The sequence below is a fragment of the Xiphophorus hellerii genome, chromosome 21, assembly GCF_003331165.1.
Source record: "Xiphophorus hellerii strain 12219 chromosome 21, Xiphophorus_hellerii-4.1, whole genome shotgun sequence".
Taxonomy (NCBI): domain Eukaryota; kingdom Metazoa; phylum Chordata; class Actinopteri; order Cyprinodontiformes; family Poeciliidae; genus Xiphophorus; species Xiphophorus hellerii.
The window spans coordinates 8558521-8584679 of NC_045692.1; the positions used below are offsets into that span (position 1 = coordinate 8558521).

At 37.0% G+C, this 26159-nt stretch overlaps 3 protein-coding genes across 5 annotated transcripts; 1 reads left to right on the forward strand and 2 right to left on the reverse strand.

The window, feature by feature from the left end:
* Positions 1-2991: 2991 nt before the first annotated feature.
* LOC116711544 (vascular cell adhesion protein 1-like) lies at positions 2992-10388 on the reverse strand. Of its 2 annotated transcripts, none has more exons than XR_004337264.1 (10): positions 10342-10388; positions 10217-10262; positions 9945-10035; positions 9371-9752; positions 6425-6730; positions 5539-5802; positions 4038-4321; positions 3715-3960; positions 3272-3353; positions 2992-3155 (listed from the first exon to the last, which is right to left on the reverse strand). XR_004337264.1 is itself a non-coding variant. In XM_032550875.1 (10 exons), the coding sequence occupies exons 4-10, from the start codon at positions 9579-9581 to the stop codon at positions 3137-3139; spliced, it is 1431 nt and encodes a 476-aa protein (XP_032406766.1). In that variant the 5' UTR covers positions 9582-9752; positions 9945-10035; positions 10217-10262; positions 10342-10388; the 3' UTR covers positions 2992-3136. The 2 variants fall into 2 exon arrangements, 1 of the variants encoding a protein (XP_032406766.1); XM_032550875.1 differs by having other exon boundaries at positions 4038-4340.
* Positions 10389-15788: 5400 nt separating this feature from the next.
* LOC116711570 (beta-2-microglobulin-like) lies at positions 15789-19378 on the forward strand. Its single transcript, XM_032550909.1, has 4 exons — positions 15789-15976; positions 18224-18496; positions 18718-18759; positions 18874-19378. Exons 1-3 carry the CDS (start codon positions 15913-15915, stop codon positions 18729-18731), a joined length of 351 nt encoding a protein of 116 aa, XP_032406800.1. The 5' UTR covers positions 15789-15912; the 3' UTR covers positions 18732-18759; positions 18874-19378.
* Positions 19379-21885: 2507 nt separating this feature from the next.
* Positions 21886-25849, reverse strand: LOC116711546 (B-cell receptor CD22-like). 2 transcript variants are annotated; one of them, XM_032550881.1, is made up of 8 exons: positions 25666-25849; positions 25494-25542; positions 24185-24772; positions 23051-23350; positions 22717-22974; positions 22553-22631; positions 22380-22437; positions 21886-22268 (listed from the first exon to the last, which is right to left on the reverse strand). In XM_032550881.1, exons 3-8 carry the CDS (start codon positions 24621-24623, stop codon positions 22047-22049), a joined length of 1356 nt encoding a protein of 451 aa, XP_032406772.1. In that variant the 5' UTR covers positions 24624-24772; positions 25494-25542; positions 25666-25849; the 3' UTR covers positions 21886-22046. The 2 variants fall into 2 exon arrangements, with proteins under 2 accessions (XP_032406772.1, XP_032406773.1); XM_032550882.1 differs by having other exon boundaries at positions 24185-24565; positions 25666-25848.
* Between the last annotated feature and the right edge of the window lie 310 nt (positions 25850-26159).

The window sequence follows — 26159 nt, forward strand, 5'->3', positions numbered from 1 at the left end:
AGACCAGAAGTGATTTATGTGACGTCTCCAAATAAAAGGGAGTGAACAAACAAACTCACCTGGAAGAAAGAAGACAATCAGTAAAATGCTGACTATCAGGATGCTGTTAGACAGGTGACAGAGCTTCTTCATCTCTCTGACTGGAACAACCTAATGATGAGATTCATATTTTTAAGGAAGTCCCGTGATAAAATCAGAGCTTACATAATTAAAAGGCAGAAATTAAACATTTTGAAAAATATTTCACAATTGTTTCATATCATTACAATAATTCTGCAACACAATTAAGTCAGAAAACATACATAATAAATCAAATCAACACAGACTTACCAAAAGAGCTGCAGCTGAATCAGATCCAGTTTAGATTAAAAAAACCTGAATATATATTAGTTGATCAACAGCAGGTCAGACCACCACCTTCTGTGTTTCAAAGTAAATGTGATGGATATGTAACCTTTCTCTGTTCGTCGTAGGTCCATTAGGTTGACTTCACAACACACAATCAAGCTGGCTGTGTTCATCATATAAAGAGTAAAAGTTGGTGGTTAATATCAGACCAGCAGTTTGTGTCATAAAGTCACAGACAGTAAAAACAGACGGGCTAACTGTGATCGTATAGTGGTATTTAAAATAAATTAACATAAAATATCTACATAGCTAACCTTTTCTTTTAAATAAATGTCAGTGTGCAATTTTACTAGACAGAGAATACACACGTTTTCTATTTAAAAACTAACACACAACTGGCAACTGAAATGTTACTTTGTATCAGAAATTGAAGCATACTTAACAAGAGAGAAGGTCAAGCTGGTGGTTAGCATCAGTCCAGCCCCTATACATTAAATAAAAATACTATAAATAACCCAAATTGTTCCTAATGTACAGATGACATCAGGTAACAGTTGTAAAGTTAAAGATAGCTAAAATGTGCAATATTACTTATGAAAACAGCAAAAATATATAAAAACAATGGCAAAACATTAAACACTGCATATGATTAAATTTGTCTAAACTACATGTTAAAACATAGTACCTGTAATAAAAGCACAGAGCTAATCTTAATACATACCAGAGTTAAAGATGGTAAAAGGGGACTAGCCTACAGTTACTGGTTGTTATGGTAACTACTAACTGTCTGTAGAACATAACAGAAGATAGCAATAAATGTCAGGAGAAAATGACTTTATAGAAATAAAAATTAATTTGAAGAATATATAAACTAATTTCACAACTATAATTTCGAAATAAAACCTTGTTACTGATAATTTGAGTCTGACAACAAGAAAGAGGAAGTCACCGTTTCATCTTAATGTTAGCATCATGGTGCTTAAAGGATGATTTAGATCAAATAACTCCACATGATGTGATGTCTGTTGAAAGGCACATTTAATATTCAAAAAAATGTGTAGATATGAATGGACAGAAGCATATGTGTAGATATTGGCCTTCAACACTGGTTGATTTTCTTGAAGGACATTGGACTAATATAATGAAATCTCTCAGTCCTCCTTTTCCCATCCCTCCATTCTCCTTCCAGGATATAAATTTAGTTATTTCAGCAGATCGGAGGGGATACGTGGTGGAGCGGGTCCAGAAAAACTGTGAGAGCAAACACTAAAGAGCGCCAAAGTAGACACAAAAAATATATCAACCAGACTGATATGTTTACCACACAAACTTCAACCACTGGAGCAGATTCAGCACCAGAGAGGGAGGGAGGAATTAGAGATTATGAGGGGATTCATTGTTTTCAGAGGATGAGAGAAACATGGCCCAGGGACAGACTGAGGAAGACCTTAATGTCCCTATTGGGACACTCCTGGGACTACGTGCTCGGGGGCCACTGGGTGTTTGTGACTCCAGTCATCCTCGTGTCATGAGGCTGGAGTGTAATTAACATTCTTATGGAGAATATTTTTAGATGTAAAACAAAAACACACACAGAGATGTTTAGAGTTAGGTGCTTGTTAGAAACACTCTCAGGTGGGATGCAGGTGCCACTAAATACATCTTGTATTACCATGTGCCGTGCGTTTTCTAATTGATGTTATAACTGTTATTATTTTGTATGAATATGTCTGTTGATGTGAATATCATCACCCACAAAGATAAGTCATTCTCACCGCTTTCAGAGGTGAGTGGGGCTTTCAACGCACCTCTGAAAGCTCCACTCCAACTTATTCCTGCGGTTCCGCGGTTCTTGCTAACGCGTTGGGCTTTATACTCTTACCTTGATATAGAGTTCTCTAAAGAAACATAATTCCTCCCAGTGGGTTGATGTAAATATCCATACAGGTCAGCCAGTGTCCAGTTTGAGCGAAAGGAGGCGCGCTGCACAAAGGCGCCAGTGACGTGATTGGTCAGCTCTCCCGGCTTTAAATGCATCAGCTATAAACCTATCTTCTATGTAATAAATCTGCTCCGCCAGTGAAACGCTGAGAGCAACGGAGACGATCGCAATCCGGCTTTAAAAAAAAGAAAATTCCGAAATTTTTAGTTATTTATTTTTTGTAATTATTTTCGTAAAAACAAAAAGAAGCAACGCTTAGCCCGGCGGGTGGTGCTAGTAAAGCATGGCTTGCCGCCAGGCCTATGATACACTGGAGGGAAACCCTGTATGTCAGCGGTCCCCAACCTTTTTAGTTGCGCGGACCGGTCAGCCCTTCGCAATTTTGCTGCGGACGGGGGGGTTGCACAGTACTCGGGTACTCCGATGTTGTTTTTGTACTCATTCTGCTGCAAGTTGGCTCAATTTTGACGCGCAAGACATAACCGCTAAAATCCGGTTTAGGATTTTCAACATTTCCAGATCCTCAGAAACAAACACCGATAGGAAGAATTCAGCTTCTATGCACCACAAATCTAGAAAAAACATTGATCATACTACAAAACAGCTGAAACACTGAGTTGCTTTCAATAAAAAAAAATTCCACCTCTATAGAGTTCTCTTTGAATAGCAGTAAATGGATTCAACATAATTGACTTACATTATTGCATTTTGACTAAATGTAATATTTATTGCTTGTTTCACAGTTGGTCACTGCATAATGTGTTTATAACACTGACAGGGTTGAAGTGGGTTGTAACATCTTATTTTTAGTGTTACACACAAGCACAACTGATAAGCCTGACTAGATTAAGAGGTTTTGAGCCATCTGAAAGAAAAAACAAAACAACAGGAGACATTGAAAGAAAGCAACAAACATCAAAATGTAACCAAGACCAGCAGCTCTACAGCTGAATTGTACCAACTCATACAAAAGTGTCTTACTTGTCAATGAAGAACCCTATACTGCCAAGTGCTGCTATTCCCAAGGTTGCTTTTAATGCAAAAACCCAGGCTCCCGATGTACCTTTAACAAGAAAACATGCTCAGTTCTCCTTGAATGGAAAATATCTTGGCTTTAAATACTGTTATCTTACATTTGTTACTACGTTTGAAGGAGAGGAAAATCTTAATTGATGTTCTTATAATATTTTATTCTATAAAATATAATTGAAACTGATGCAATGGTTGTTCATTAATACAATGAAATAACATGATGAAATGTACCCAGAATAACAAGTTCTTAGGATATTGACGAGATGACAAAGTCTTAAAACAATAATTTCAGTTTCTTTCCTAAGTTAACTTTTTATTCTGCTTAAAAATGTTATTATCTCAATATCTTTGAGGATTTTGAAAAGGAAAACAAAAGAGGAAGCAGAATTTACCTTGTACTGTGAGACTGATCGATGATGATTTCTGTTTTCCCAGCTTATTTGCAGCTACACAGTAGTACTCATCGCCATCAGTGAATGTATCCTTGTGAAAGTTGCCTGTAGCTACTTCAGTGAATTTTTTGGGGCCTTTCTTGAACCAGGTGATTTTGGGTGGAGGTTTGCCTCTGCTGGAGCAGCTCAGCTCCACCCAGTTACCTGATGATTTACTGATGGACACTGAAGTGTTTCTAGGAGCATCTGATGAAAATGAGACACACATGAACTTTATTGATCAGAAACCTGCTGAACCATGACCTGCTGACAGGATCACTTACATGAAACACTGAGAGTCACTTCTGTCTCTGCTGCGTTGCCATTTTTATCCGCAGGATGTCTGGTGGAACAGCTGATGTTGTATCCATCATGTTTGTGTGACAGAGTGATCTTCTTCTGGATTTTAGTTGTAAAGGTTCCCTCTGTGTTTTTCTCTGTTCGTCTGAGAGAGTCTTGCTGGAGATTCCAGGTGAGTTCAGGTTGTGATTGTGGACAGGGAGTTGCAACTGAGCAGGTTATGGTGACAGATTGACGCTCCCTCAGATCACCAACAGAGATACTAATGCTGGGAGTAAAATGAGCATCTGAAATTTCACATCAGACACACATTTTACCTATTTAATTAATGTCCTATGTGTGTGTCACAGATTTACACATGTAAAAACATGATTGTTGTCTGTATAATAAATGCATTGGACATATATACACATTGTACTAAAATATAAACGCAACATTTGTTTTTGTTCCCATTTTTCATGAGCCAAACGGAAAAATCTAAACCATTTTCAATATAACCATTTCTCTCAAGCATTGTTCACTAATCTGTGTAAATCTGTGAACAATATTTGAGAGAAATGGTTATAGAGAAAATATTTTAGATCTTTGAGTTCAGCTCATACAGAAATGGGACCAATAACAAAAGTATTTCGTTTATGTTTCTGTTCATATAAATATATACACTGCCTGGCCACCAAAAAAAGTCACCATCAAGAAAAAGGTCACAGACTCTGATTTTTCATTGGACCACCTTTAGCTTTGATTACATCAAGCCTCATCTTTGGCATTGTTTCGATAAACTTCTGCAATGCTTATCAAAACACACAAGATTTATTTCCATCCAGTATTGCACTAATTTTTCACCAGGATCTTGCATTTTGACGACGGTAGAGTCTGACCACTGCACAAAATCTTCTCCAGCACATCCAAAAGATTCTCAATGGAGTTAAGGTCTGGACTCTGTGGTGGACAATCCATGTGTGAAATGATGCCTCATGCTTCCTGAACCAGTCTTTCACAAGTCAAACCTGATGAATCCAGGCATTGTCATCTTTGAATATGCTCATGAACGAGGGAAGAAAAAACCACTGAATGACCTGGTCAGTATATTCAGGTAGTCAGCTGACCTCATTCTTTGAGCTGATATTGCTGAACCCAGACATGACCAACTTCAGCAACCTCACATTATAGCTCTGTCTCCACAGGCTTGACAGGAGGCACAAGGCATGATGGGTAATCACTTCACCTGCCTGTCTTCTTGTTGTCAGCTGAAACATAATCGTCCCACGAAGCAATTATCCAATCGGAGGGCTATACCTATTTGCTTAGTTAAATCAAGATAGAGACTCATATTTTGGCCAGGTAATGTATACACACACACACACACACCCACATACATACATATATATATATATATATATATATATATATATATATATATATATATATATATATATATATGTGTGTGTGTGTGTGTAAATGTATAAATAGAACAACATGCATTACCAATGATGTCAATACAGATTCTTGTCGATGTCTCACTATCCACCCCATTTGTGGCCTCACAGTAATAGTCTCCTTCTTCAGCAGGAGTAGCACTGAAGCTGTAACGCTGCTCCGTTGACACTACATTGGCTCCATCTTTGTTGTTCCTGTACCAGTTGAAGCTGGGTGGAGGTTTGGCTCTGCTGGAGCAGCTCAGCACCACCCGACTACCTGCTGACACCAAACCTGACAAACTGATGGATGCTTTAGTGTCTTTAGGAGCATCTGAGGAAAATGAGATGACATATTTACTTTATACGTTTAGGTTACTAAAAGATTTACTTGAAAGAACATTCAAAGAGCTTTTAATCAACATCAGTATCATTTAGTTTAGACATTAAGGCTGCTGCAGTGCTTTAAAATCTGAAATATTTTATAACTTGTTTTCCCTTCAGTTTATATTAAAACTTGTGAAAAGCTGTGACTCACAATCTCCAAAAGATGCTTAAATTCTGTCATTTTTATTTACCATGAAACATTCAAAACATGCCTAAATAAATGTCATTAAATTGACCAGTAATGTCTCTTTTAGTAACCCAAAAATGATATGTTTTCTACCTTAAATAATATTATGCATGGAAACAACGCCTTGAACTCACACAATTTCTCAAATATCATAGTTAAATCCTAAAATGAATTTAAATTATTTCCAATTAATTCCTTGCAAAAAGTTAACTTAGCATTTGCTAGCATTTTCAGAGAGCCGGCTCTCCTAGCTCGGCTTACAAAGACGAGGCGGCATTTCAACACCCGTTGCCTAGGTTTAAACATCACAACCTGTTTCTTTGTAAATTGATCAAGTAAATGGAATAAACATGAACCATGATGTGCTGATAGGATCACTTACATGAAACACTGAGAGTCTCTACTGTCTCTGGTGACTGTTTGAAACCTCCTTTCACAGGATATCTAGCAGAACATTTGATGCTGTATCCATCATGTGTGTCTAACAGAGTGATGGTCTCCTGGAGTTTAGATGTAAAGGTTCCATCAACTACTTTCTCTATTTGTCTGTGAGAGTTTTTTTTGAGATTCCAGGTGAGTTCAGGAGGTGAAGGTAAACAGGGAGTATAAACTGAGCAGGTTATAGTGACAGACTGACGCTCCTTCAGATCACTTCCAGAAACAACAATGCTAGGAGTCCAAGCAGAATCTGTGGTTTCAAACCAGACATGGCATAAAGTGAAACACAACACAAAGCACAATCTAGAATACTTGGACATTATACCTACAACTATAGGCAATTGTAGTTGTAGGTTTAACAGAAATTTTTTTTTTAATTCCATGAAACATTGCCTTTATTGACCCTTTACTTATTGACCTTTGCCCACTCCGCCATGACAACAACCAATGTGCTCCTTTAAAGCTACTCAAAAAACAGACATCTGTAACCTTATATCACTTCTATTTAGTTGACTTGACTTTAAAAATGGTCATAGGATGCTGTGTGGTCGGCTGCACAAACAGGCAAGGATGCAAAACAAACTTGTCACTTTGTCTTCTGACTTGTAGTGAGAAAAGATACGGCGGTGCTGAACAGCAGCCGTCATTCATAATGACTGTCAGCCCTCAGTGTAACCGCGGATTTGAGGTGAACACTTTACAAGGTAAAAAGACTAACGTTCATATTCTTTATAAGTAAGTATGATTAGAAAGATATCAAATATCGCATTATGGGGGATGTACAAATTTAACCGTCAGTAACCATGGAGACATGGTTTACCTGAGCATATAGCCCCAGGAGTGACATTAAGGTCTTCCTCAGTCTGTCCTTGGATCACATCTCTCATCACGTGTCTGAAGAGGGGAAACAGTACAGCACTAATACTGTTTATAGTGGAGATGTTGTGCTGCTGACCTCGACTCGATACGTTGTGGGCAGAATAATTTGAAAACCTCCTCAATCCCACCACCATGCCTTCCATTGAGGAAGTGGAGGCTGGGGACTCTAGGTCGGGCTCTCCAATCTCTGGGGATGAGGTCACCAAAGAGGTTACAGAGCTCCTCGGTGGCAAAGCTCCAGGGGAAATGAATTTTCTCCATAGGGTGTCTGGGCTCTCTCTTAGAGATAGGGTGAGAAGCTCAGTCATCTGGGAGGGACTCAGAGTAGAGCCGCTGCTCCTTCACATTGAGAGGAGTCAGTTGAGGTGGCTCGGGCATCTGATTAGGATGCCTCCTGGTTGCCTCTCTGGTGAGATGTTCCGGGCATGACCCACTGGGAGGAGGCCCAGAGGAAGACCCAGGACACGATGGAGGGACTATGTTTCTCGGCTGGCCTGGGAACACCTTGGGATTCCCCCGGAGGAGCTGGAACATGTGGCTGTGGAGAGGGAAGTCTGAACCTCCCTACTTAGGCTGCTACCCCCACAACCCAACCCTAGATAAGCGGAAGAAGATGTATGGATGGATGGATGGTGTGCACTACACTGCTGCTCTACTCTTAAGAGTAGATCGTGAGCTAGTGGTTTACATTTCTGTATGTATCCATTGGAGGTAGACCTTGTATTGACTCCTAACAGAGTCAGGAAGTCAAGAAAATGAGTGAAGAATTGGTGTGATATGGTCATGTTTATACATTCTCATTAAGATTCTAGCTGCAAGGTGGAGTCTTAAAAAAATATTGCTTCTGGTATTCAAATCTACAACCAAATGGCAATGCTGCCAGTCCACAAGAGCTCTTTGGTGCTAAAAAATAAATAAAATGTGACTGAGTGGAATCTTCCAAGATACAAATGAAAATCAATCCCCAATCTGGAAAAAAGAAGGGACAAATGGCTGTACCACTATAAATGCTGGTTTCCTGTAAATAAATGAGACGTCTTGCATCTTGCAGGCATTGTTTGTGTGGTTTTTTTCTCTGCAAGGCATCAAATTTGTGATAAGCACTGTAGTGTTGGGACCAGAAGTTATTATCAGGCACTTAGCTGATAATAACTCCAGTCGAGGACAAACCTTTGCTGTTTTTAATATTGCACAACGTATTGAAGTTTCTTCATTAGATTAATGCATTGGAAACTGAAAGCGTCATCATTTTACATACGACCTAATCAACTAAAATAACTACGAGTAACAGTTTGTGAATTCAATGTAAAGTTAACAACCTCGATGAATTCAGCATTAGATTTAAATCAGAAGTGAATAAATGAAAGAGAAAACAGTAATATAGAATCTTGGTTGAAGGATCACTTGGCGTATAAACACTAGAATTAGTGATCGTTAAAATGAAGAACACAGGTGATAAGCTGATGTCCTCCAGCTGGAAGGGAGCAGCAGTATAGAGGAAATATTTACCAAACCAACCAAAATACTCAAAATATCAAAAGCAAAACAAAAAATGTTTGGAGAGTTATTGAAACTGAATTCTCTTACACTGCTTTTCTATGTGCTATTGACTTCAATACTAACTGTGTCATTATGCTTAGGGCGTTTTTAGGTTTTAGGTTTTGTAACCCCAAACAACTTTGTCGCTGGTAGAGTTGATAATATTGCAGTAAATATGTCATTATTTACATCAGTTTAGATTCTGTTTTGATTCTTTTTTTTTTATTCGGTTCATGTATCATATTTGTCTGCTTACAGTTTTTGTGGACAGTGCATATCTGTATCTGATTTGCAATTTGTTTATGTCTGATATTTTATTTTGCTGACGTTTTCCTTGACCACACTATTTTACACTGCAGGTGCAGCATTGGTTTTTGAATAATTCTGGTAATGTTTGCAAATTTGTGATTTTACAACATAACTACAGGTAAAATACTGTATATCACAGAGTATTACGAAACAGCTTTCTTACCTTTAAGTTTTAGCTCAACAAAATCATCACAATATGTTGCAGACATCCCCGAGTTGTGAACTCTGAAGTAGTATTGGTCTTCATGACCTACTTCTGCCTCACCAAGTCGACTGCTGCAGTTTTTACTTCTCACATCTCCAACCATTTCCATTCGATGGGTGTTAACTGACCCACTGCTGTTAAAAATTAATTTCACTTGCTCCCACAACATATACCCCCTTATGTTTCATCCAGATTCCGTAAGTGGGTGCGCTGCTGTTAAATTCTGGCAAAGTATCAAATATACATGGGATTTCCACACAAGATCCAATCAGAGCTTCAATCTCACTGGGTGTAGTGAGGTGGAGGTCTGGTATAGCATCACCGCAATGAGCAAAAGCACCTGTAAAACAAATAAATTACTGAAAATAATGTGGAGAAAGATCGTCCTGTTGAGAAAGCTCATGATCCACAAACTCCAGTTCATCTCCATGTTACGTGTGGATCCTTTGAACCATATCGGAATCAAATATTTCAGACCAGAAGTGATTTATGTGACGTCTCCAAATAAAAGGGAGTGAACAAACAAACTCACCTGGAAGAAAGAAGACAATCAGTAAAATGCTGACTATCAGGATGCTGTTAGACAGGTGACAGAGCTTCTTCATCTCTCTGACTGGAACAACCTAATGATGAGATTCATATTTTTAAGGAAGTCTCGTGATAAAATCAGAGCTTACATAATTAAAAGGCAGAAATTAAACATTTTGAAAAATATTTCACAATTGTTTCATATCATTAAAATAATTCTGCAACATAATTAAAGTCAGAAAACATACATAATAAATCACATCAACACAGACTTACCAAAAGAACTGCAGCTGAATCAGATCCAGTTTAGATTAAAAAAAACCTGAATATATATTAGTTGATCAACAGCAGGTCAGACCACCACCTTCTGTGTTTCAAAGTAAATGTGATGGATATGTAACCTTTCTCTGTTCGTCGTAGGTCCATTAGGTTGACTTCACAACACACATTCAGGCTGGCTGTGTTCATCATATAAAGAGTAAAAGTTGGTGGTTAATATCAGACCAGCAGTTTGTGTCATAAAGTCACAGACAGTAAAAAGAGACGGGCTAACTGTGATCGTATAGCGCAGGGGTGTCAAACTCCAGTCCTCCAGGGCCGGTGTCCTGCAGTTTTTCTTCTTCTTCTTCTTCTTCTTCTTCTTGAGTTTATTGGCGGCTGACAACAAACTTTAAGTAGCATTACCGCCACATACTGGTATGGAGTGTGGTTCGAGATGGACTATCTATTTATATAAACATATATATATACTCCTACAAATAACAATAATGAATAAACTAAATAAATAAATCATACATATATATATATATATACACACCCATTCATCCATTTTTATACTTAACTTTATACTATACCCCTCTAGATCATGCACATATTCACAAACACACCTACTATAATCAAATTCTGTGAAACAATTTAGTTTTCTTTAAATATTTAATAATTATTTGTATGTGTTTACTCCCCAAATTCTTCCTCAAAATATCTAATAAATTAATCTTTTCCTTTATACATTCAAACTCTCTTCTCATGTATCTTCTTTCTCTTTCATACTTATGACATTCTAATATAATATGCTCTATTGTTTCATATTTTCCACAGTAATCACATTTGCCATTATCATGCTTTTTTATTTTAAAAAGTGTATAATTAAGTCCTGTATGCCCAAATCTTAATCTTGTTATCACCCTTTCCTCCTTTCTATTTCTTCTTCCATTTCTTCTCTCTCCTACTATTTTTTGAATTTTATAAAACCATCTTCCTGTTTTTTCTTCATCCTACCTTTTTTGCCATTTTTCCATCAGTTTTCCTTTAACCATACTCTTTCCCTCAGATTTACTTGTTTTAACTGTAAAACTAATAGGATTTTGAATTGCCCTCTTTGCCATTTTATCTGCTCTCTCGTTTCCTTCAACCCCAATATGTGCTGGAACCCACACAAATATAACTATTAAACCCATATTTTGTATCCTAAATAATGTATGAAATATTTCTAATAAAATGTCCATCCTACTATCTGATTGAGTGTTCTTTAAACTTAATAATGCAGAGCTTGAATCTGAACATATCACTGTTTTTAATGGTTTTATGTCTTCTACCCATTGTAAAGCTAATAATATTGCTAACATTTCTCCTGTGTATACTGACAATCCATCTGTAATTCGTTTTCCTATTTTTAAATTGAATTCTGGTACTACAAAAGCTATTCCTATTTTTCCATTTATTTTTGATGCATCTGTATAAATTTGCATATATTGATAATAATTGTTTAAATGTATCTGTACTGAATAACTATCTGCTATGTAAGATTTATCTTGTTTCTTTTCCATTATTGACACGTCTACTGTTGCTTCTGGTAGAATCCATGGTGGTGTTATTGATATTGGTGTTTGACTTATTTCTAAACTATTCATTTTAAATTCTTTTATTTTATTTTCAATTGTCCATCCAAAACTCCTCATTTCTTTCTTTTCTTTTTCCCAACATGGACTTAAAATTTCTCTAGTTGGATGATCAAATTTATTGCTTTGTACACTTAACCAGTAATTTATTTCTAGTTTTGTTCTTCTTAAATCTAATGGCATTTCTCCCATTTCCACTTCTATTGCTGCTGTTGGTGTGGTTTTAAATGCTCCAGTACATAATCTTAATGCCTGATGTTCCTGCAGTTTTTATAAGTGCCACAGGTACAAAACACTGGAATGAAATGGCTTAATTACCTCCTCCTTATGTAGATCAGTTCTCCAGAGCCTTGCTAATGACCTAATTATTCCATTCAGGTGTGGTGCAGCAAAGGCACAACTAAAAGTTGCAGGACAGCGGCCCTTGAGGACTGGAGTTTGACACCTGTGGTATAGTGGTATTTAAAATAAATTAACATAAAATATCTACATAGCTAACCTTTTCTTTTAAATAAATGTCAATGTGCAATTTTACTAGACAGAGAATACACACGTTTTCTATTTAAAAACTAACACACAACTGGCAACTGAAATGTTACTTTGTATCAGAAATTGAAGCATACTTAACAAGAGAGAAGGTCAAGCTGGTGGTTAGCATCAGTCCAGCCCCTATACATTAAATAAAAATACTATAAATAACCCAAATTGTTCCTAATGTACAGATGACATCAGGTAACAGTTGTAAAGTTAAAGATAGCTAAAATGTGCAATATTACTTATGAAAACAGCAAAAATATATAAAAACAATGGCAAAACATTAAACACTGTATATGATAAATTTGTCTAAACTACATGTTAAAACATAGTACCTGTAATAAAAGCACAGAGCTAATCTTAATACATACCAGAGTTAAAGATGGTAAAAGGGGACTAGCCTACTGTTACTGGTTGCTATGGTAACTACTGGCTGTCAAGAGCAACAAAAGTTATATAGCAATAAATGTCAGGAGAAAATGATTTTATAGAAATAAAATGAATTTGAAGAATATATAAAAGAGTATATAAAGCCTAATTTCACAACTATAATTTTGAAATAAAACCTTTTTCTTGATGTATGAGGTTGAAGAAGAGTCAGTGAGCTGAATACATGTATTCCATTTATTAATACCAAAATACAGCTGGTCCATTTCTCATGCCACCTTTACGAGCTAGCAGGAAAAAAAGGCATCAAGCAAAAGTTTGTCATTCCCTTTGTTAGCTTCTACCTAAGCTACGCCCCAAAGAGGGCGTTACCTAGTGTCTCATTTCCTTTAACTTTAGCTATGAGGGTGTTTCCTAACATGTCATTTTCTTAGACGTAAACACACACACAGACACACACACACACATGGTAGGACGTCTGGAAAATCAGAAAGGTAAAATCATAACAGCCTTTTAAATTGAAAAGAAACTTTCCAACATTTCTGTGATCCAGTAGCACTCAAACGGTTTTACAGAGAGTTAAGACCATAAAGCGTCTTAATCCAGTGTAAAGCCAGCTTTACATTGCTGACCAGTTAATAATAATAATAGTAGCTTTTTAAATTAGCTTTCTAAGCTTATTTTATCATATATATATATGTATATGTGCATGTGTACTAGGGCTGTAACAATACCCTGAATGATTAGAGTACCTCGAATATTAAAATTCCTCGAGGAAAATGTATTCTCCTGGAACAGTCGATAATTTATGTTTTGTTATTTAGCGCACCGTGTTCTGGCTGGGGTATTGTTTGTGTTGAGCGGGTCTCTCACTTCCGCCTGAGTTGTTGATGAAAGATAAGTGTTAGCTCCCCCATGAAAACTGGACGTTTTCATGGGGATTTTATTGATTGATGACAATGTCCGGGGTTTTATCGTTTTTTTCCAGCGGACCAATAAGCATCCTTAAATTGACTGGCAAGAAACCTGGAATGGGCTCTTTGCACCTACGGCGCTGACGTCACATCCGCATGAGCGAAATGCGGCTTTCTTGCTTCCGCTTTGAGTTACCATGACAGCTAGGAAAGACAAAGTTGTATTTCAGAAGCAAGTAAAGCAATAACATGAACATTGTTGTCTTCCAAATATAATGGGTGTTTAAGTTTTTATTGTGGGATTTCCTAGCGATCCTAAATTCAGAAGACGGTGGCTTCTAAATATTCGTCGCGACAAGTTAAAGCTAACGCCACACAGCTCAGTTTGCAGGCTGGTTACCTGAGCACACAGCCTGACCAACAAACCAGCTAACATCAGCATGCTATACTTGCATTATTCCTTTAAAGTGCAGAACAGCAGAAAAAGTTTAATAATCTTATTAATCTTATTAGTTTATTATTTAAAGTTATTGAGTAGATCACAAAGCTAGAGTCTTGCCTTCAGACCAGGTGTCACTGGTTAAATAGATTGGTCATGTATTGTCTTCCTTCCTTGTACTGTGAAACAGGAAGTCTCTTTATAAAATAATTCAGCCCCATCTGCATAAGTCTTGGTATGATACGCTGTCAGTGGAACTGTACATTGATTGCTTCAGTAGAGTATGTAATAGGAAATATGTTTGTTTGCATTTCCTCAAGAAAATCTCACCATGACAAAATACAACTTGCTGCAAACTGTGAATAGGGTAAAACCTACAAAAACAATCATGAAATCCACAGTTATCTATTTATGAAGCACACCACCACTTCAGCAGCTTACCATAAATTCCCAGATAACAGGGTACTGTGTTAATTCAAAATCCAAACCATTTTTTGGTGAATTTGAAATATTCTTACAGAACAAGTTACCAAGATTGAAGATGATTCAAACAACTGATGATGAGATCTTTTCAGGTCAACAAAGAGTATTTTTTTATGTAAATAGTCAGATTAAAGAAGCACAAACATCCATCCATCCATTTTCTTACACCCTTGTCCCTATGGGTTCGGGAGGTGCTGGTGCCTATCTCCAGCGGGGTCACCCTGGACAGGTCGCCAGTCTGTCGCAGGGCAACACAGAGACAGACAGGACAAACAACCATGCACACACACACACACACTCACACCTTGGGAGAATTTAGAGAGACCAATTAACCTGACAATCATGTTTTTTTTTTAACTGTGGGAGGAAGCCGGAGAACCTACACATGCACAGGGAGAACATGCAAACTCCGTGCAGAAAGACCCCTGGCTGGGAATCGAACCCAGGACCTTCTTGCTGCAAGTCAACAGTGCTACCTACCAACTGCGCAACTGTGCAGCCAAGAACAAACATGACCAGGACTATTTTTGGACCCTGCTCTCTGTTGTGTGATCAAAAATGAACAGAGAACCGTGAGAACCGAGGTAAAATTAGCCTGTACAACACTAGAGGGCACCAAACAGCTGCCAGGCTTTCTGTCGGCTTTAGGCTTCAAATGAATATATTTATTAGAACAATGTTACAAGTATTTATATTAATAAATGTCTTAATTTTATTAAATTACTAATTTCATTAATTCAATTATATTGTTTACATTGTTCATTATATATACAAGTATATATTGTATATACTTGTATATATATACAAGCCTCTTATGTATATATATACAATATATACTGTATATGTATGCCTGCATGATAAATTATAAATTAAGGTCAGGCATGTCAAACAAATATTTTGAAAAAAAAAAACTTATGTGATTCATATTTTACAAACTAACTCAAAACTTCTCAATTATTTGTTCATTTTATGTATTACTTGATCGATCCAATTATAACCAAGGTGATTTTAATTAACATTTTGACCACTAGATGGCGGTAAGACATTTTCATTGTTTGCTAGCTACCCAGAAAACTAAAAGAAAAAGAAAACGTCAATAATTTAATGTAAATTCCACCTAGCAACAGTTTCTCTGAATTTCCTTATTGGTCGAGGGAATATCACGTGGTCTTCAGTCACTTTGTTGGGCGGGGTTAGTCTTATCTGCCTCTACTAACATTTTACTTTCGATTCGAGTTGTTGCGCAGTTTGTATCATCGTTTTTATACGAAGAGAAAGCACCTTCTTCTGCCAGAGACTGTCTTAAAACAAAGAATCATGAAGGAGTTGCTTTTCCTGGTCGTTGTTCTCTACGCGTCTTCTGCTGTTGTGGCTAAAACAGGTAATTTAGTTGTGTACCGTGTTTTGTTTTTGTTTCAGCGATGTACTGTACAGAAATGGCGCCGTGTTACAAGGAAGAAGACTCGGAAAATATACAGGTTCAGGCTTAACCATAGATATAAGCCGGATAAAATTACTAATTTATTCGTGCAGTGAGTCAGCTTCAAATTAGACTGACACATTTGTTTTAGAATAGCCGTAAGAAGGTTTCTTAAAATAAAAACAAACATGTCGCTCACTGTCTCTGTGTAAAATCGTCCTCGGTAAATACATATTTTTATTTAGAAAAGTACAAACACTTAGCTGACTTTATGGTTCTACGTAAATAGAGCTAATTTTAAAGGAATGTGTCTTGCTTTATTTTCTACATTCTGTACAGTTTGGTGTATTTCTGGAAAAATACAACTGCATTTAAAGGATGTTTTTAGTGAATCAAGACAACTTTACCATATTACATTAATAAACTATTAACATATGTATTCAGTGATAAAAAGAAAAAGCTTTATGTTAAGATTACTTTTTATTATTGTTTATTTACAGGGGTTTTGTCTAGTATTTAACCACGTTTTCTTATGTTCCCATGTATAAACCTAGAGAATAGATGTGATGTAATGGCAGATGGAAGTATCTGCCATATGAGTCAAACATTAGCTGTTGTAGTTTTATTCAAAGCAATACATTAGCTTTAGTTCAGTTTGTTTTACAAGGGCCAATTTTCAACAACTGTTATTTTAAGGCACTTTACAAAGCAAATAGGTCCACATCAGAAATGTCAAATAAAATCAGTCCCATTCAAATTAAATTACATACATTTCAATTCGATTCTAGCTACATTGCAATCCAGTCAAATTCAGTGTCCAGGTTTCCCCCAGAAAACATATAAGCCCGGCGGTTGGGTTCTAGGTTAGTCATTCATCCAGCAGCCCGTCTTGATTTAGGATTTAAAAAATCTTTAAAGTTGACAGGAAATTTTAAAATATCACTTGATAATTATGTTTTTGGAAGATTAATACCTGAACACCAACTATAAAGTCTGGAAAAAATGCAAATATTTTAAAAAGACTTAAAAAAACAAACAAAAAGTAAGCAATGCTTAGCCTGGTGGCCCGCCAGGCTTATAATACACTGGGGGAAACCCTGAGTGTGTTATGCAAAATTGCTCACTTTGCTGCAATACCTCTTCCTGACGACACTAAGGTTACTGCTGTGATTAGAACCAGTTCTTATCCATTGTTTATTACTTCGTCATGGGCCTGGAGTTTGTGAAATGGTTTTACTGTATCAAACAACACCTTGATTGAGTCTTAGAGAACTTGTTACTTATGAGAAAAAAGTTGGCACAATTTAAAAAGTATATTATAATCCAGATTCTCTTCATATTTTCAATTTTACCCATGAAGTAAGAATATTATGAGGTTTTTATAGTCACCTTAAGAGACTGAGATTGTGTCTTCTGCATAAGGTTGTAAAACATGTCAAAGTCCAAGAGTTTTATGTTCATTATGGACTTTAGCTGGGTACAAAGTGGAGCTTGTTTTGGTTTTAAATGGCTTATTCAAGGTGTGGGTGAGGCCACGCCAACTATTGGCAGATCGAGTTACTAGAAAACAATAATCCTAAGACGACTGTTGGACTGTAATTGTGGTAAATTGTACTCCTGAGCAGGAATGTATGGTTGGGGGTGTAGAGTTTGGTTTTGTTGTCTCCCATCCGTCTGTTCAAAACAACTTCTGTTGGCGTCCGTCTTTTGAGACTCTCTGGGCTGGGACAGCGTTTGATGTTTCTGCTTCTACGTTCAAATTCAACCTTGTTCCTCATTCCACTCAAACAGGTCCATCCGCTGTTGGTTATGTTAGTAAGAGAAACATTCCCAAACAAAGATGTCAGCGGCTTTAATTAGTCACTGCAAAATGGTGATAGACGAGTTTTGAAAGCCAACAAATTTTCTGTCCCTAAAACATGGATTGGGACATTTTTAGGATTAATGTATTTATCTCCCAGCTTCTTTCTTGTTAAGTTAATTGGTTTCTTTGGTGTTCCTTAACTGGCCTTTAGGGATGACTGTGCATTAGTATAGAATATAGAAAGAAAAAATAAAAAACACCCCCACCTGCAGTTTTCCAAATGCCATAACTTTTATTCATCACTGCCATTTTAAGACTTATTAATAAGAAAAAAGTGTATAATGTTTTTGAATTATTTCGAAGTCGTTTTTGAAGATGTGTTAATGCCGTGTATGTGTCGTCAGTCTCGCCCAAGGTGCAGATCTACAGTCGCAACCCTGGGCTGTACGGGAACAGAAACGTCCTCATCTGCCACGTCAGCGGCTTCCACCCACCGGAGATCAAAATCGACTTGCTGAAGAATGGACAGGAAATAGCTGATGTCAAGCAGACTGACCTGGCCTTTGAGGAGAACTGGCACTACCACCTCACCAAGCACGCGGATTTCACTCCAGTGGAAGGAGAGCACTACATGTGCAGAGTGACACATGTGGGAACGACAACACAGCATGAATGGGGTACTGCTTTTAACCTTTTGCACTTTATTGATAAAGTTGTTTGAACCACAGGGACTCGAATGAGAAGGAGGACCTTGTGGAAACTCAGTTGAAAGATATTGTTTTCCACTATACTTTAGGCTGCAAGCTAAGATTTATACCGTATACATACATTTTGAAAATGATTGTCTTGAATGTTATTCATAAACTAACATAATGGATTTTTTTTTGTCTTATTGCAGAGGCTGATGTGTAAGACGTACACACACTGTACCACAGTAAAGGTATGTACCACAGTAAAGTTTCTGTGCATTGATAATCCTGTTTTTCCATGAGTTAGTTTTCGCCAAAAATCATGGAACTTGACATGGTTTTTTTCTCTTCTGTGTAATCCACAGGTGTTTCCTGCTTGTAAAGGATGAAGTTTGACATTTGCCTATAATGTTGAATTTGTGAATTTTGGCTCTCACAGAAAGTAAACAAGAACACAAATTGGAATTTAAAAATGTTTTTTGAACTTTCTGAACAGAGTAAAGTAACGTTTTGTCATATGAGTCAAACATTTTGTTTTTCTTATCTTGCCTCGGGTTATTGTCTTGGATCTGGTTTTTGTCAACTTGTCTTACTTTTATGAACTGCAGGTTAGCCTAAATCTAAAAAAACAAAATAACATTTACATTTTATCATTTACTATATTAATCACATGTGATCTCCTTTCTGATGGTGTGAGGTTAGAACAGGCTAAATCTGCATTTTATCTTAACTTTCATGTTTTATATGTAAAGCTTCAAAGTCGATTAAAAAAAAAATTCTGTTTAATAATAACTTAGAAATGATGTAAAGGTGCCTATTTCATAGGATTTTTGCATATATGATTTAAACAAAATAAAATATAAGATGTTATATTTTCTCTGCTTTCTTTCATTTTAAAATGGTTAACATGACAATGTCTACAGTCATGTGATGACTGGATGCACTCTTCTGTTGCAAGGATTTGATGGGTTGTGGGTCATAGTTGTTTTTTATTATTATTATTTTGTTTTTTTTTAACTCACTAAATCAGATTAATTGTTGAAAACCCCATTCAGACTAAAATTATAAGTGTATCAACCAGTCTTTGTGGGAAACGGGCCTCTTTCTAACCTGGGAATGTTGGATTCTGGGAAAGAAACTTCCTGAGGACAAAGAAAAACTGTTCACGTTGAGCTGTTGATGAGCTACAGCGCCCCCTAGTGGCAAGAGAGAGACTGCAGCCTTATATTTAGAAGTAGTGTGGCCTAAAGATGGCACTATTATCTCTGATGTTGGAAATATAGACAGCCTTGACATTTGTAACCACTGAGATGCTAGTTCACTCAGGAAGCTGTTGCAGATCTGCCAGTTGTCTTCAAAGGAGACAGAGGTGAGTTGGAGGTATTTAATTGGGCTGTTGAAGTAAGGAAGGGTTCATTTTTAATTTTATATGGACTTTTTTTGGTACTTTTTTTTATGACAAAGTGTTACGGCCATAATTTAAAAAAATTAGGAGAATACAGTTGTAGTATCACGAGAATAAAGTCGAAATAATACGAGAAAGTCATAGCATTATGACAATAAAGTGGTTCGAAAAGAATGCCGAAATAATGCGAGAATAAATAATATGAATAAAGTCGTAATATCATGACTTTATTCATACATGCTACAACAACATTTAATTCCCCTTTGGGATCAGTAACGTATTTTGGACCTTGAAATCGTGTGGATTTTTAGTAGTTATGGTGAATAGATGTCAAAAATGAACAAGCAGGAGAAGATAAAGAGAACCCATAAGTAGATTTATATCAAATACAAGCTAGTGGCTTCTCATTTGGTCTCACCACTTCAAATGTGACATCGAAAAATTTACAAAGAACTTCCTGGAATCACAACAATTTCTCCATCCTCCATCGCTGTTTTCACCTGGGCTTACAACAAAGTCAAACCTGAAGTAAGTAGCTGCTGTATTTAAAACATGTTTTCAGCAACTGCTGCAACCGCACAGCTAAATAAGAACAAGAGGAAGCAGGAAGACCGCAGCTCGTATCATTAAAAACTGCACTTCTGATGAAGAAAGCGTTTCTGCAGTTTTTGAAAGTTATAATATTTACATTGAGGTTTATTTCTGTACAATAAATCCCAGAAACAGTGATCATGTCAAACATAATACATTTTAACACATTGGATTCAAATGTGTCATTTAAAGAAAATTCAATATCATTGGTCAAAATGTATTAATTATAACAAACCAAATAACCCAAATTTAGTTTTTAACCTGGAAACAGCTTATGGTTTAGCAATATTACACATACGAGTATTTTTACATTCGGAGCTATTTTGATGACTTCATGAATCGACTACAGCTTTTCATGCAGAAATTATAGCTATAGTTAGTTAATATCTACGTTTTCGTGTCTCTGTTTTGTCCAACCTTTCACTTGTAACTGTGCCCTCACAAGTTCTCCAACTGGAGGATAATACAAATGCTGTGTGTTCGGTTTGCACATTAGAAATCTGCACACCAAACATTCAGACAGCTGCAAACTTGAATGGGATTAGAAGATATTATATAATAAGAGACTGAAAATATGCAGAAATGTTTCCCTTCCTTCTGGGGGGGTTTTCTGTTAAGTTACATCTGTTTGTCCGTCTCACTTTGAGTTTACTGCGCATTTCGCTTAATAATTCATGAAGACGTTCAAAAACATGAGTGACATAACCCTCACAGCTCCGAGAGGCCACAGATTCAACGCATTTATTCTCTATTTCTACGTATTTTCAATGTCCTTATTAATCCCTATGGAAAAATAAATGTTATTGTGACTAGTACATAAGTCACAATAACTTACTGTGACTTCATTTATTGTTTAATTGACATCTTTCTGCAAATATGTAGATGGTGATGCATGTGAGCCGGGAGAAAAGAAAAAAAAAGCTCAAAACTCCCTGTTGACTAGCAGAAACCGTAGTAACACAACTCAAAAGAAAACAACATAAATGCACCCAGGAATGTTTTTGTCGGAATAGGGAAAGATTAGATACACATCAATGGGGTGATTCCCAAAGTGGAGAGAAGAACCAAGAGTATGAACCTACGTAACCTTAAAGAAACATGTACAGTACATTGCAATGAGTTGGATTATAACTGAGCTGAAAAGAAAAGAATACAAATTGATAAGATAGAGCTTTTCTGTCCTAATATCACAAGTCAGCGTATGAAACATAATTGATATGGGATTCAGGCACAGGCACGGCGTAAGTTAAGAATATAATATTCAAGTAGGAAACTCATTGCTCTCAGTGCTCATATGCTGCAGGTGTGTGAGGTTGACGAGGTTCCCCTTTTCTCTAGAGCTCTGTGACTATTTGCATACATCTGTGTATATTCTTCTGGAAAAAAAAAAAAATAGCTGAAGCGTGCGAGTTTGAGTTTCCTGTTGAGGAAGTGTAAGCATTGCATTCACGCATTCGGGTGTAATTTTTGTACATGAGGTATTTTTAAAAAAGATTAACTACATAGAAACCTGTAAAAAAAAAATTTTTAAATCTAAAATCACTAACATCTTACTTGAGCATAGAGGCATTCTGGGTCATCAGCCATTTGCCTCAAACGACTTGCTGGCTCACGAACTTTAACCTGAGAGTAGACTGTGTTAAACTCCACTCTGCAGTTGGATGGTTCAGGGCTTCGCTTTAGAAACTGAATCTCTCCATAATGGAGGGTTTGTTCTTTTTCTTCCTCCTCTGTGCTTCTTGCAGACTCGTTACTGTTTTCGAACTGTAAAAGTAGAAAGGTTGAAACTGATTTCTGTAATTAAATTCCCAACTTTGGAATCTTTATGTATTCAGTCATGTGACGAATCTGCTGCGCTGTTCAGCGTATTCATACCTGTAGCCGTGGTACGGCTGCATCTGTCATCTTTTTTCTCCTCCAGCAAACGATAGCGCTGCGAAACAAATTATGGAGAATAAATCAGAAGTAAAACCACATGACTGTCTGCTTTCAGACCTGTTGCAGACATATATGAAAACTGCTAGAAAAAGCGCTGAACACACACTCACCAAATACAGACACCAACACCGATGATCGTAATGACTCCAGTGCAAATTTCCAGCCAGTGCTCAAATTGCTGTGACGAAACTTCCATGAAACAAACAACATGTAGAACTTAAGGTCCTCCTTTAAAGATGTACAATGAAATCATTCAGTGTTGTTAGCAATTTACCTTCAAAACTCAGAAAGATCCCAGATGATCTCTCATTCCCCAGATGATTTGTAGCCACACAGTAATACTCTCCTCCCTCAGTGGCATTGAAGCTGTAAATCTGCTCCATAGATACGTTCATGGCTCCTTGTTTGTTGTTCCTGAACCAGGTGAAGCTGGGTGGAGGTTTGGCTCTGCTGGAGCAGCTCAGCTCCACCCAGCTACCTGCTGACACCAAAGCTGATGGACTGATGGATGCTGAGGTGTCTTTAGGAGCATCTGAGGAAAATGAGACACACATGAACTTTATTGATCAGAAACAGCTGAACCATGACCTGCTGACAGGATCACTTACATGAAACACTGAGAGTCACTTCTGTCTCTGCTGTTTTGTTTCCTCCAATCACAGGATATGTGGCAGAACAGCTGATGTTGTATCCATCATGTGTGTCTGACAGAGTGATGTTCTTCTGGATTTTAGTTGTAAAGATTCCCTCTGTGTTTTTCTCTGTTTGTCTGAGAGAGTCTTGTTGGAGATTCCAGGTGAGTTCAGGAGGTGATTGTGGACAGGGAGTGAAAGCTGAGCAGGTTATAGTGACAGACTGATGCTCCTTCAGGTCAGAGGGAAGATTAATGCTGGGACTCCAAGGAGAATCTGGGGTTTAAAATGTTAAATAGTAAATGTATTAAAGTCAATTGAAAGCTGGTTTTGTCATTATCGCACGTACACTGCCTTGAACAAGTGCTTTTTCTATTTTGTCACATTACCACTGAAAAGACCATATTCTGAAACAAAAAAATAAACGGATTTTATGCAATGAGTCAAAGTATCAATTGTAAAGTTGGAAGGAATGCAAGTATAGCACAAACAAAACTGTCCTGCGGGCTAGTGTGTATTCAGCTGGGATAGAGACGCTGGTCAGGGTTGATGTGGAGATGGACGGAGCTAAACCCGGTTGGAGGCAGCCAGACTCGTGAGACTTGTTGTCCCGCAGGATTACAACCCCATCCCCACAGAAAGACTTGTGGCTTTAATTGCAGCAGGTGGTGATTTTACAAACTGTTGACCCAGAGGAACTGAATGCCTGCAACACTTGTCAGATGTTTATTGATAGAATATTTTAAAAAATTGTGTTATTTTCCTTCAAAAAATAGGGACTGCTGTATGTTGGACTAGATTATAACATAAAAACCTGGTACGAAAACATTGACGTTTTGTGGCTGTAACGGGATAAAATGTGGAAGAAGAGTTGTGGATACTTTTTTTTTTGCAAGGCACAAGATAAAAACAACATTTGGAAATAAGTGTTTTGGAAAACAAACAAGGAAGAAAAAAAACTGTACACAAAGCGGACGCCACCAGCAAAAATAAAGCTTTATAACCAAATGAACTTTTTAAATATTTGATTAATTTAATGAAATTAGTGATACATTTCAACTTTCTTTCTTGTTTTAATGTCATTCATTAAATAACAGAAAACTGCCTTACCTTTTATTTTTATTTCAAGAGCATGACAAATAGCCGAAGCCTTAAATTGGCCGTGTTCAATTCTGAAGTAATATGTGTCTGCATGACTTTGGTTTACGCCTGAAAACAAAGTGGTGCAGTTTTTCTCCTTCAGATTGCCAGTTATGGTCATGGGATAGACGTTTGTCGTGTCACTGCTGTTGAAAATCACATTCTGTGGAAATGTTGAGAAACTTGGGTCACTTTTCATCCAAACTCCGACAGGTTCTCCACTGGAAGAGCTGCCGTCACTTTTAGCTGTGAAGTTACAGGGAATATGTAAACAGGATCCATTCAGAGCCTCCATCGGTGTCGGTGCAGTAATGAACAGGCCCACATCGTGACCACAAGCGACCACGGAGCCTGCAAAACCAGGGGCCACAATTACTGTTAAATTGACCCATACATACTGTGTTTGCATTGTAAACAAATCTGCCACGGCTTCTAGCTGTCCTCACAACACATGACCGTAAGTTGCTGGACAACCAGAGAACAACTTAGAGAAGATCTCCGCACCAGGCTCGCTTTTCTTAACTTAAGATCTTCTATAAATGTACTTTTGTAACGGAACTGCAACAGGACAGAAAAATACATTGCTAGCTTACACACATATGCTCAAAAATTATGTATACATAACATTTTAAAAACCAAAGAAAAAACAGCAACACGTGCCCAAGTGTCTTCCAAACTACGACTGGGCATTTATTGCCTCATTTATCATGATAAGATTTTGTTTTATTGTGACTATGATAAATTCTAATCAAGGATGGCCCAAAGCTCCCTATGTTGTTGGAATTGGTAGTTTTGCTATTTTTCTCCTCTGTTTGCTCAATAAAGGTGCATCAACCAATGAATTTGAAAATATGATTAAATACAGTCACTGTGTGCAGCTTAGTGATACAAGTCCCACTTTTTTATGTGACTAGTGTCCTAAAGTAGCGCATTACAAATGATTTGTTTTTTTTCTATGAATGCTGTGCCATGATATATACAGTAGTTGCTGCTTGGTTATGTTTCTCCAAGTGCAATAAAACATAGATTGTTTGTAATACAGATATCACACTCTGGTCAAATTTCAAACCACAGCAATTTTTTTTACAATTCTTTGCATGAATTTAGCCATACAATTTGGTAACTATGAACTTAACTACCAGCTTCCTGATCTAACTTATTTCCGCTATAAATTAATTTACATTATTTGACCGAATTGCGTCACAGAAGTATTTTCATCTGCATAGATAACACAAGCTGTAAACGGTTGAAATGAACACACACGCAAAATAACACCTACTTGTAAAAAAGAGGACACTCAGGAACATTTTGCTCATCATGATGTATGACTGTCAATATAAGAAGAGAAAATGTATTAAAGTAAATCATCTTTTTTTTTTTTTTTTTTTTAACAAAAATCCATAGTAACCACCAAAATAAAATTTTCTGTAGGACATAGAAATTGCTCTTACCAAACGGCTGCACTGGAGAAATAAACCTGAATAAAGGACTGAGGAGTTCAGCAGAAGTGATGTCCAACGACTGCATTCAACTGTTCAGATGTTCCTGTGTAAATTTAGACAGACTCACCGTTTCTTCGCCGTTATAAAACAGGAAGTCGTCACGCATCAGCGAGAAAATTTGCTGTGCATCTTTCGGTGAAAACACCTTAACATTTTTTAAAGAGATTGGAGTTATTTGTCCTGAACACATTTTATGATGGCCCCTCTTATCGCTTTATTTATTTTAAAGCAGAAGCAGAAAGTCACAGGGAAAATAAAAAAGAATCCAACTTTTAATTACTGTACTGTTAAGATTTTCCTTTTTTTAACCAAACCACTATTTTATTGGCACCCTTAAGAACAACTGTAAAAATAAATAGCACTCAAGCTTTTTCGATGTTTGCTTTCTTTTTGAAGTGAATCGGGAATATTTCATGTCTTTGTTCGAACATGATGTAACACAC

Excerpts from the sequence above, each read along its gene's own strand:
- LOC116711544 (XM_032550875.1), bottom strand. The coding sequence starts at position 9,581 with ATGTTGTGGGAGCAAGTGAAATTAATTTTTAACAGCAGTGGGTCAGTT. Across the intron at positions 4,341-5,538 it reads AATCTGTATTGACATCATTG|ATGCTCATTTTACTCCCAGC; the intron begins GTAATGCATGTT and ends GTGAAATTTCAG. Across the intron at positions 3,961-4,037 it reads AGTGACTCTCAGTGTTTCAT|ATGCTCCTAGAAACACTTCA; the intron begins GTAAGTGATCCT and ends CATTTTCATCAG.
- LOC116711570 (XM_032550909.1), top strand. The coding sequence starts at position 15,913 with ATGAAGGAGTTGCTTTTCCTGGTCGTTGTTCTCTACGCGTCTTCTGCT. Across the intron at positions 15,977-18,223 it reads TGCTGTTGTGGCTAAAACAG|TCTCGCCCAAGGTGCAGATC; the intron begins GTAATTTAGTTG and ends ATGTGTCGTCAG.
- LOC116711546 (XM_032550881.1), bottom strand. The coding sequence starts at position 24,623 with ATGCAAACACAGTATGTATGGGTCAATTTAACAGTAATTGTGGCCCCT. Across the intron at positions 22,975-23,050 it reads AGTGACTCTCAGTGTTTCAT|ATGCTCCTAAAGACACCTCA; the intron begins GTAAGTGATCCT and ends CATTTTCCTCAG. Across the intron at positions 22,269-22,379 it reads CAGCCGTACCACGGCTACAG|TTCGAAAACAGTAACGAGTC; the intron begins GTATGAATACGC and ends CTACTTTTACAG.